Source organism: Polyodon spathula, chromosome 3 (assembly GCF_017654505.1).
Source record: "Polyodon spathula isolate WHYD16114869_AA chromosome 3, ASM1765450v1, whole genome shotgun sequence".
Lineage (NCBI taxonomy): Eukaryota > Metazoa > Chordata > Actinopteri > Acipenseriformes > Polyodontidae > Polyodon > Polyodon spathula.
In genome coordinates this window covers 3,423,989-3,436,455 of record NC_054536.1, presented here as the reverse complement: position 1 = coordinate 3,436,455, position 12,467 = coordinate 3,423,989, and the positions used below count along the sequence as shown (strand labels likewise).

General features: G+C 36.3%; 1 protein-coding gene across 1 annotated transcript; it reads left to right on the top strand.

Moving 5' to 3' along the window:
• Positions 1-7,557: 7,557 nt before the first annotated feature.
• Positions 7,558-12,007, top strand: LOC121308100 (motor neuron and pancreas homeobox protein 1-like). Its single transcript, XM_041240391.1, has 3 exons — positions 7,558-8,166; positions 10,495-10,655; positions 11,118-12,007. The coding sequence occupies exons 1-3, from the start codon at positions 7,665-7,667 to the stop codon at positions 11,403-11,405; spliced, it is 951 nt and encodes a 316-aa protein (XP_041096325.1). The 5' UTR covers positions 7,558-7,664; the 3' UTR covers positions 11,406-12,007.
• The last annotated feature ends 460 nt before the right edge of the window (positions 12,008-12,467 follow it).

The window sequence follows — 12,467 nt, the reverse complement described above, 5'->3', positions numbered from 1 at the left end:
AAAGCGCTTTATCTTTCCAAGTGTTGCGATGCACGCTCGTCTGTAGAAGTCTTCATTCTGCAAACTGGCATGGTCCGGCTGCAGTGGGACTAGACAGATAGGTTAGGAATGCAATTAAACTACTATGTTAAAATGTTTTGTGCAATAACCTGTAAAATAAATACGCAGATTACCTTAAATGCAATTCAGAAACATGTGGTTTAATTATTTAGAAGCGTGTGATACGCAGGCCTAATCTTAATAATCTGTGAAGGTGCTGTTTGTTCATTAGATCTGTATTGATGCTTTCATTCTTTTTTTTTTCCTCATGTGATTGTAATAGTGCAACATGTTAGAAACCCTGTAGAAGAAATACAATACTTTACAGTTTGCATTTTCTAAAACCAAGGTTTATTGAAAAACAAATTACCCTGCTGATTTCTAACAGTTTATTATTATTATTATTATTATTATTATTTATTATTAATAATAATAATAATAATAATAATAAAATAATAATAATAATAATATAATAAATATTTAAACTAATTTCAAGATATACATGCTGACGATGTATTACATTGTATACATGTATATTATATATATATATATATATAATATATAATATATATATATATATATATATATATATATATATATATATATATTATTCTTTTTGGTGTCGAACATTTATTGTAACGGCTAATGACTGAGTATACCTGCCGACGGCGACCAAAACACACACAATTTGTAAAAATTTTTACCATCTACGACCTTAAAACGTTTCTCAGTGAAGGCAATTAGAGACCCTGCAACTTCTCAATTAGTCTAAATTTATTGAAAATGTATACCGACTATACCTTAAATTATTGCAACGTCGATAGGTCTAATTAATGTGAAATAAGAAAGGGGCGAATACAATTAAACGAGAAGAGAATCATTTTCTAATTTAATAGGAACATTTATAAAGATCAACGAGCTGAAGGGCATTGAATGATTTTATCGATATTTTACTAAATCAAGTAAAATGGGACCAACCTGGAAAACCCCACGTGACGAGGTCCACGCAACTCTTAAATATAACAGCAGTGCCAGCAGGGACACGTGAATCCATCAATTAGCCCCCTGTCTGATAGCCTTTGAAATGTCAACGGCGCATTCATAACCGTTTCTAAAAAATATATCGCCAAAAAGACACAATTATTATTGAAATGAAACGCGATCAGCTATTTCAAATAAAATGCACCGCCCAAAGCACCTCGATGAAATTAATAAAACTTAGAAATGCCTTACACGGAGAACTAAATTGAAGTGATGATTAGGCTGTTAGCTGCAAATTCGTTTAAAAGCAGGTTCTACGTCTGAGGACAGCAGCCGTTTAATTGTGCCGATTTAATTGAATATATTGCAATAAAAGTGACAGAGCGGGTCTTCTTAAATTGCCTTTTAGTAATGAACGCATTTGCAGTGGGTAATATATACAGAAACTATTCCAATTTGTCACGTTGATTTGTATTTCAGTTAACTGTGAAAGTAATTACAACGACAATTAACAGTTTCCAGAAACGGACCAAAGTTTGGAGTTTTTATTTCCATCTCTGGGTGCAGAAAATTAATTTTCCCAGGATGTTGATGCAATGGAAAAAAAAAACCCATAAATCTGCGTGATTGGTGCAGGCCAAGACCAAATGGCTTCATATTTCACTTGGGGTTTTAATAGAAATATTCATGCGTTCTCTTAAGAAGATTAAACCCGGGGGAGGGGACAGATCAGTTAAAGCAACAGAGGTTGAATTTATTTAAAGTGTATATAAGATGTTAATATTTTTGAAGTGGCCCTATTATTACGCATATTGTGTTCAAACACTTTAAGAAAGTATTATTTCACACACAACAAATGATGAGATTCTGGGATCAATAAGCTACTAACAACCAAACGAGCAAGATGGGCCGAATGGCTTCCTCTCGTTTGTAAACTTTCTTATGTTCTTAAAACAACAGTGCAATGGGTTTGCAAGCTTGCAATTCAGTTATTAGATCAAATAGAAATCATTTAATAGAACACTATAACCAATTATAATGAACGCTCTGAATAGTTTGAATTTAGGGTTCCCAGGAAAGCCCACTAATATGTCCCTGTCATGTGTGGTGGTATGCAAGATGTTTATTAGAATAGGAGAAAGGTATTGGTCATGTTTTTACACAGTAGCATTTTAACTAGTGGTCTTTCCAGCATTTTATCTAACATAATTAGCCCCTCCTATTAGAAGCCATTTAGCTCAGGTATATTAAAACGTTATATTGCATGTCCCGGATGGAAACCTTTGTCAATCGATGCATTTTGATTAATCTAGACACAAAAAGAAAATGGAATATGTTGATCTCTGTTAAAACAACAACAACAACAAAAACTAACTCATAAGTTATAAAGAATATTGTTCTAAAGAAAGCTTTGTGAATTGGGCCCATAATTGTAATTCTGAACCTTTTATACACACACACACACACACACACACACACACACACACATAGACCTCACATCATTTTCTCAAAAGCGTCTGTATGGGTCTATTTTAATGTCTTGTGTGCGGTATTGAATTCCAATGTATATGCTTTTGGGATCCAGTATATAATAAACATTATTCGATGTTATACCTTTGCTTTTCATAATTAATATGCAAAGCAGATCGGCTGCCAGCTGCATTAAGGCATTAAAACCAAAACACATTAAACTTTGTGCAAAACACATAATATATATATATATATATATATATATATATATATTATATATATATATATATATATATATATATATATATATATATTGGGCATATGAATACTTAAGGACATAAATTCCTGTTTATCAGTGGTAGTATCATTGTGTATTTAAGGAGAAAACCTTTTCATATATATTTAACCCCCCCCTGAATATAGATCGGGGAAGGAACTCAAAATTAGCTCCTAGTCCCCAGCATGAGGCTGCAGTTAATGCGTCTAATCTGTGACTTGTTGATTTCCCATGAGCAAATAAGCCTTTGATGCAGTCCTCTGGAGAGTGGTTAGTTGATGAATTGACAAAAACTAATCAGCTTTATTGGGAGACAGGACAGGTTAAGGGCACAGAGCGTCGATGATTCCCGTTCTGACCCTTCCTCCATTAAGTAGAAGTGGCTGATTAGAGTGACAAGCCCCGCGGTGCAGTCTGCGCACAATTACTTTCATAAACTCTCCATTATTACAAGTGCACTATACACAAGTAATTCGAAAAAAGAAAGAAAGAAACGTCCTGTCACACGGGTTTATATATCACAATCGCACTTCCTAAACGCCACCGTGTAATGCCTGGAGTTCTGATAACACTACTGTAGGCTGCTAATGCAGCTGGAAAGCTTTACCAGTAGTGAACAACAGACAGGATTGTTTGCCCCGCGCCCAAGAACAAATTAGTCGCATTGTATTATAAACAGCAGTAATAGAAATTGTAATTGAATTTAGCTAAAGCTCATTTATATTTCAACGAAAACCAAAAGTCAACTAAATTGAATGTTCAGTAATACAACTATACAAGGATATTTACATAAAATGTCATATTTTAAGTGATAGATTAGTGATGTTTTTTTATATAAGCACAAGGACAGGAATAAGTGCCTCAGTTGGATATTTGGTGAGCGTTCCTATTACAAGACCACCCAAAGACTTCAATGCCATCCCCCCAAGGGATCCGTATGCGTGGGATAGAACAATGCGCTGGTCACGTTCTTGCGCCGTTCTGTGCAGCTGAACAATGTCCCTTGGTCAACACAGGTGAACAAACCACCGTTAGTCACTTTGAATTAAAAGGAAAAATGTAATTAAACTGAAATCTGCTTAGCCGATTCCGAATTAAATCGTCTAATTTATATTGACATATGGAGAGTCTCCCAAATGTTTAAACCACGTTTTTTTTTAAAGTCACACATACAGAAATTGAAAACAATAATCACTTTGAAATGTACCGGCACGATGCGTGGCCAACACTCAACACACAAAGCTTCATACGATCTATTATTATACTTTTATTAACGATGTTTTTTTCTTAAACTATACAATAACCTTGACAGAAGGAGAAGGCATAAAGCAGCCTTTTAGTTGAATTTCCCCGCTGATCATAGAGGGTCTCAAGGGATCACTGGGACACGTTTAATGACTTCATTAGTCAGATTATTTATTGGAATAACAAACAATGTTACCTTTATTCAAACAGCTCCGTCACGTTTAAAGAAGTGGCGCATAAGTAACAATTATATCATAAAATATAGAGCAGTAAGACATATCACAGCACACCTGGAAAAAAACTAAAACGACATTAAGCAACCCTTTAATGAATGACCTCGCACTGTCTACAGTATTACACAGACACCCAGGCACATATTGAGGGCTCTTGCTATTAGTATTTTTTATTATGTTCATTGTTGTATTAACTTTGTGTTCATGTATTCACAGATAAATTGGTTTGAAAAAGGAAATATGATCTTGAAAGGCGTTGTAGTTGTTTGCTGCGATGACGCTGTTCGTAACATCTTAATAAAGTATATAATAAGAATGGTAACACGTGGCTTATTTGATGGCACCATATAGCCTACACGATATCATTATTTAATATTTTCATTTCAGCTCTGATTCCACAATTCTCTTAAAATAGTTATGGGCTATTAGTTCCAGTTGGCATTTAACAATAGTGTTAAATAGACCAGCTTGATATATTTAATAAAGACTGCATTTACTATCGGGGTTAGACCAACACACAGCAGCTGAACGGCAATAGAAGCTAACGCTGGGTCACAGAACTGTCCAACATCACAAGTTTGTTCACCTGTGATTACCTTGTAAAACGCGCGGGTGAAGTACACAGCTTTAAGCCCAAGCCAGTTAACATGCAGTGCGTGGCCAATGCTATAACAAACAGTTCCTCGTCCCAAGTGCTTTAATGGATTTTCGTTTAGAGGATATTACGCATGCTCACTGAGAAGTGCACTTTTCCCCTCTCTCTGTTGCGGAAGCCTTGAGATCGATTATTGCGGGAAAAAACAGAGAAAAATACAACTTATTTTACATGCTTTGTTGCAGCTTCATGTCATTTTTTGTACTAGTACATGAGTATACTATGTTTAATAAACAAATAGTAATTGAGTTCATAGCTCGCGTTCCGTTTGGTTGAGGCTTGTACCTACTGGCCCAGTCTTATGGGATGATTTCTCTTAATTCGAGTCTGATCGGGTGACTGCTACCCAGGTGAGTCTGGTGACCTGGTGGTTGGAGACACTCTTGTCTGAATGAAACCGCAACACGCTACCATACTAAAGGAGCCCTGCTCAATATGGTTACAAATAGAAGCAAGTTGGTTTTCTGAAGGAAGTCACAGAGTACACCTGTTCGCTTTGTAGGGGTCCTTTTATGGTAAGCGTTAAGCCATTCCTGCCTTAAAGCCCGTAACTGCGCTTTCATCTGGGCGATAATAACGTTTGAAAAAGGACCCTTTGCACTCTTATAAACAGGTTCCACAGATACTGGAACTTTCTCCTACACGGTATGTTAGTTGTAAGCATAACTAGCATTTACAAAATATGTGACTATCGGGTGCGTGCACCTTCTAAACATTTGTTGTTGTAGGCTACGTGATTTATTTGTTGCTGGCACCTCTATTAGCCAATTCCGCTGTGCAAACATATCCGGCATAATGTAAATGCGTCACTACAAAACAGACATGAAGGCATTTTTTTAAGAAATCGTTTACCTGTAAATGATAACAACTGCAAATGCGTATGAAGGTCTACATGCCTACATTTTACATAAAATATAACTGCAAAACATTTTATTAGATTTTCTGCAAATTGCCTACCTCTTGCGAAATTATTTTGTAGAGTACTAAAACGCACCGGTAACAAAAACGCGTGAAATGTATTTGTTATTGTATTTGTTATTTATGAGCATCTATTATTAGATTTTTATTTTTAAAATATTTGCATATAATATTTAACAGTAGATTGGCATTGTAGCCATGCTGGTTTATCGCTTGGAATATGGTTTTCAAACAAGCTTAGTTCTTTGCCTCTTAACATTGATAAAGCCTACAGTATATATTGTGCTATGATTTGTACAATAGTTTACATATCATTATTACGCTACTTACATTTGACGTGTATTGTTATTATGATTACTAGCCTATCCCCACAACCTTATCCGCGCATACGGACAAGTCACTGAAACGAACCCCTCCCTCACTGGCAGATAGACGTGTGTGTAAAATGGAAATCCAAAGTTAATTTTAATATTGATATTAGCGCTGAGATCATTTATTTCCTAGGACGACGCCTTGAGTTGTAACACAAACAAGGCCTGTATTCTAAGAGACGTCGCTGCCTCTTTGGAGTCAAACAATTCAGAGACACCTGCGACCAGAGACAGCTTTAAATATAGTAGAAACAACAGGGTACGCGGGGTTGTCAGAGCAATGTGAAACTCCTCTTTACACTGACATGTTGATGCACTGAATCTTTTTACAAGAAGAACAGTCTTTTTAAGAAAATATGCAGTGATGTCAATAGTGGCACTAAAAATAATACTTGACTTGTATACAAAAAATAAGCATAAACCGAGTATGGACGCCTTCATGCAAAAGTGTAAATGCAGTAATACACAATACAATCGTAACCCTGTGATGTCCACACATTTTTTGAATGAGAAAATATGATTTATTTATATAACTAGATTCCGTTTCTTGTGCAAAACATTTTTTTTTGCTCTGGCAATTTACTACATATGATAAAATTCCGGCTTGTGATGATGCTTTGTTTTGCAAATTACTACTAGTTAAAAATTCCGGCTTATATATTATATATATATATATATATATATATATATATATATATATATATATATATATATATATATATATATATAGCACGTGATACATACAGACGTGGGAAAAGACCAAATGTTCTATAATTCAGACAGCCTTGAATGTAAACCCTCTGCAAAACCAGAACAGTTTAAGCACTGGACCCTATTCGCCAGCTAATGAACATTTCCCCATCGTTATCTTTTAAATCAAATGGTTGTTTTCAAATTGTTTGTAGGCCTACTACATTGTAATCACATTAACAACTATATACTGCTTCGTTATATATCAAACATTGCGCAGTCTCTAAGGGCCCTGTTCTCACTTGGTTTACGCGCTACATACGCACTGGAAGAAGGGTTTACGCACCCTCTGAAAGCCCTTCTTCCAGATGCGTAAATAGCGCGTAAACCAAGTGAGAATATGGCCCTTAAAGAATATATCTTTTTTGAAGTAAAATGACATCACTAACAGTTCAGTACAACTAAAAAGCTACGTTTTGTAAATAAACAATTAATTGCCATGCCCCAGAAGGTGGGAGTAGAGATTTGAAAGTATGCAAAGCAACTAAAAGAGTCGCTGTCAGGTCGCTGCGCTTCGACCAATGGAATCACACTCAGCACAACTCCCTTCAGCCAATCCTGTGGCAGCTAAAGGCTCCACGTGAAAGGAGCTGGAGTTCAATGCTTGCAATTCAGCTGAGATTCACAGTTGTTGACCTGGGCTGCTCAGTCTCGCTGCGAGATTATTATTTGAGTGTGCTGAACATTTTTGACTTGAGACCAGGGGACTGTAGTAAACAGTTTAGATGGAAAAATCCAGAAATTTCTGTATCGACGCGCTTTTGGCAGTCGATCCGCCTAAAGTGCAAACCTCGCCTTTGGCACTGGTCACCTCTTTATCCTCTTCAGCGGTCTCTTCGTCTGGAAATGCACCGGCTTCTGAGTTGAATAACAGCACCGATTCTTTAAGGACTGAGACCCCGTCTCCGCCAAGGATCTCTGCATGCGGCCTGATGCCTAAACCAGGTTTCTTGACGCCCCCCCACTCTGGTGTGGTCGGATTACACCCGCAAAGTACAGCCGGAATCCCGGCACCGTCTCTCTACGGGCACCCGATGTATACCTACTCAGCCGCTGCCCTTGGACAACACCCAGCCCTGTCTTACTCGTACCCACATATCCACGCGTCACAACATCACCACCACCCAAGCGACCCTATCAAACTCACTGCGGGGACTTTTCAACTCGATCACTGGCTACGCATGTCCACCGCGGGGCTGATGCTGCCCAAAATGCCGGATTTCAACAGTGAGTTTGTTTATTCAACAGATGTTTATAATTGCAACGCTCTACTTGGTTTAGGCTACAGTTTCGTGGTTACCCTTTTATGATCTTAAGATTTTTAGACTAGAGAACAATACAAATATGCGCTTTTGCGTTTATTCTGAATATTTTTGGAACTATATCACATGGGTGAATTATGCATGTGCAATACCTGTGCTATCTTAATCGGGTCCTGCTTTTATTAGACCACATGGGGGTTATAATGGAGCAATAGTGGTTATTATTATTATTATTATTATTATTATTATTATTATTATTATTATTATTATTATTATTATTAAGGTTCTATTTACTTATTAAACAGTAGAAATAACTGGCAAATTGGCAATTCTGATTGTCATAAAAAAGCACAATTATTAATGGGTATATTATTATTTTGTGACTGTAATTGTATCGTAATGTATTCCTATCACACCTAGTGTATTATAATAAATAAAGTGCACGTCTTGTTTTGCCCGGGACTGATTTGTTTGGGTCCTATAGTTTTAGGATGTGGGACACGGCCAGTCACAGTTCTTTGTACTGAATGTTTAACGAGAGGTAAATGTATACATTTTGAAAGCTGAACTCAAATGTGCAGATAATGGAGCGGTTGGAAATGGCAGAGCAGTGTGAGAATCCCATCCCTCTCTCTGTTTACACACCACAGACTGGACTTTCTGTTCCTTTTCATTTTAACAGATTTGTTCAAAATAAACAATCTCTCCACTCTGTAAACATTACAAACCGCGCAAAAGCCACCAGAATACGCGACATATCAAGGACACATAAGCATCTGTGTGAGTTTAGCACGTTCGCAACAACAGCAAACATTATATATATATATATATATATACACACACACACACACACACACACACACACACACACACACACACACACACACACACACACACACACACACACTTGCCATATTTAGGAATGCGTTATTTTGATAAATTTAATAATGTCAAATACAACACGGGCTATATGCTACATAGCCTAGTATTGACTCCATCCATGCCGATAGTCCTAACGTTTTCCTCATTCTAAAGATGGCTTTAAAACCCTAAAATGTGAGTTGTCATAGCAAACTAAAAGCAAAACGCAAAACTGTGACATTCTGTAAACCTCCGTGTGTTTGAAACGGTATTGATTTACTGTATAAAAAAGAACGAACGAAACCAATGCAGCTCTGCAAGTTCGTCAGTGAAAGCGTGCATCGGTGTGAATTGTGGATGTTTCTATAGGTTGTGTTTATTTTGTATTGTGTATTTTTCTATGATACTTTAAGTGTTTTGTTTTTTTTTTTTTTTTTGTGTCAACGCTGTGCTCCACACGGTGGAGTTCATTAGCTTTGGTCTGGGTGTCATTTCGGACACAGGGTTGTTTTTACGAGGTGGTGGGCGCTATAACTAAATAGAGCCAATTGCTTTCTCCAGGCGAGACTGACCTGATTTAAGCCTAATCCATTGTTCACTTTCATTGTTTGATACATGTTAATCCTGCGGGAAATTAACTGGTCCTTTATTGTAATACATTTGCCTACAATGCAACGCCATGTGCCGTAGTGCTGCATTAAATAAACCAAAAGGTTATCCGGAATTACAGATTAACAAGCCTGCACAGCCAGCGAGGGTTTGGAGTCATTCATTTATACCGAGCAAGCACCTGAACGCCTGAGTAGTACTGTTAAAATATTGCTTTAATGTTGGCCAAATTCATTATGTGAAGTAGTGTTGCATCGTTCCCTCCTGAAAGAAAGTCCCAATGTTTAGATTTATTCAGAAGGCCAGTACAATCCAGCAAGATTCATTTTTTATTTTTATTTTTTTTTAAATGCGTAATTAGATGACGTGGGTCATATATGTTTTAAATACTACATACTATATATCTAGGCAAGTCGTTTCTATTAATCCATGTTTGTTTGTATTTTAAATTATTACTTTAATACATGCATATATTTTTAAATCTCATATCGTATTCTCCATCACAGTTTACTGTAAACTATACTGTATTAAAAAAAATATTGTTTTTTTTTACTGTAACCTTGTATTGCCCTGTAACACCTAGTCACCTTAGATAAACGAGTCTTCTATATAATAATAATAATAATAATAATAATAATAATAATATAATAATAATAATAATAATAATAATAGGTAGACCTATACTCACCGACAATTTAGTTTAGTCTTATATCGTTAATGCTGTAATATATTTATTTTTAGGAGCTTACCAGGCCATTCATTTAAAGAAGCTTGCCATTTTATCAGAATAAAAAATAAATATACTTTTTTTTTTTTTTTTCAGATCAAACGCAGTCTAATTTATTGGGGAAATGCAGAAGACCCAGGACAGCCTTCACAAGCCAACAGCTGTTAGAATTAGAACATCAATTTAAACTGAATAAATACCTTTCAAGACCCAAACGATTCGAGGTGGCAACATCTCTAATGCTTACAGAAACTCAGGTAAGCAGCACAGCACAACACTATGCGTTTTGCGATGTGATGGTAAGAATAACAAAGCAGACCAATAGGCTCACTTAAAAATGACAAAAAGAGACGGTTTAATTGACGTTTCTGTATTTGAATTGTTTTACTTTAAGTAGACAAGGTAAAATAAATATGTTCTCAAAAAACAAAAGTGGCCAGCGAAAACACATAGGCCTAAAAATAAAAAAAAAGCATATGTTCAAACCAGAGAACATTTGTCTGTAAGACATTAGTAATGAGATAATTTGAGCGTTTTTAGAACATTATTATTATTATTATTATTATTATTATTATTATTATTATTATTATTATTATCGAATTTAGATTTAGATGTATTACTTTATGTTATTTGCTTTTAAAATACGAATACATATAATTATCATTGTGTTTTAATATTACTAATGTAAATATTAATATTACTTTATTGTTTTTATACAGGTAAAAATATGGTTCCAGAACAGACGTATGAAGTGGAAAAGGAGCAAGAAAGCAAAGGAACAGGCCGCTCAGGAGGCAGATAAACAAAAAAATAATAAAAACGGCCAGGACAAGTCGGACGACTTTGAGGAGAAGTCGGATTACAAGAAAGGAGACGCAGTTAAACACAGCAGGACTCGAGACTTGCGAGACAGTGACGACGATGACGAAGCCGAGCATTCCCAGTACAATTCATCAGCTTGCTCTTCCGAAGATGAAAGAACCCGCAACAGGCGCAGCTGTCCTTAGCAGCGAGACTTAACGGGAAGAAGTGTTGCGGGTTGCGGGAGTAGTTGTTTCACGTTTATACAGTTCTTTAAAGTCACGGAGCCATTTTGCAAACTGCAACGGCATGTGGACTATATCGCAGTGATCGTCTTAAACAAAAAGTTAGAAACCTCACAAACGGCCGATTATCGAAGCGATGCAGAAGTCTGTAAATATGAACTGAAGGAAGACATTCTGTTGTTGTGAGACCATGTCATTATGAACTGGCTACTCGTCCATTGTCTGTTACACTGTTGTAATTTTAAATAACTTCACTGATTTGCTGGACACATTCTACCAATGTTATGTAAATATTACCTTACTGCTTCTGAATTAAGTGTTGTATTTAGTTGAAGGAGGTTGGTTGGAGCAGAGGTTCGCTGGTCGTTATTGAAGAATAATGCTCAATAACACTGGAGTTCGGTAACTGATTATTATGTCGCTCTTTTTAAAAAGCTCGGTGTTTTCAGTTTTAGAACTGATCATGTGCGTGGTTGGTACACAGCTGTATGTGTCATAAACGTTAAAACTGCAAGAAAAAAGAAAAGTTTTCCGTCTTTATTTTTGTATATTGTATTTATAAAGATACCTGTGGGTACGCATGCTAAATTATTGTTTAGCTTATCCCATTGTGAATATATATCTTATCAAATAAATTGGTTTTGTACAATATGCTCTTGAATGTTTTTTTTTTTTAATTATTATTATTTGATATGTGACCATACAATACCTGGCTATATTAAATTTGTGCTTAACTTTACTTTTTTTTGTGTAGCTCCGAACAACAATCCCAACAATTTAACAATCTTACAGACCTGTCAACTCTCCTGTATTCACCGGGAGTCTCCCGTATTTTGGACTCTTCTCGCAGACATCTCCCGAGACAGATTTTCGGCCGTATTGTGCTCAAAACTCTACTGTTAAACCCCCTTATGTCAGCAAACCTTTAAAGTCATGGCCGGCGTGTGGTTACTGCAGTCCGTGTGTGAACCTAGCAGGGTTTAGAACCCAGGGGAGCCGTGTGGCAGGCATGCATTCAGTGCG

Bases quoted from the DNA above. Each gene is read 5' to 3' on its own strand.
- LOC121308100 (XM_041240391.1), top strand. From the start codon at position 7,665: ATGGAAAAATCCAGAAATTTCTGTATCGACGCGCTTTTGGCAGTCGAT. The intron at 8,167-10,494 runs GTGAGTTTGTTT...TTTTTTTTTCAG, and splicing joins CAAAATGCCGGATTTCAACA to ATCAAACGCAGTCTAATTTA. The intron at 10,656-11,117 runs GTAAGCAGCACA...GTTTTTATACAG, and splicing joins TAATGCTTACAGAAACTCAG to GTAAAAATATGGTTCCAGAA.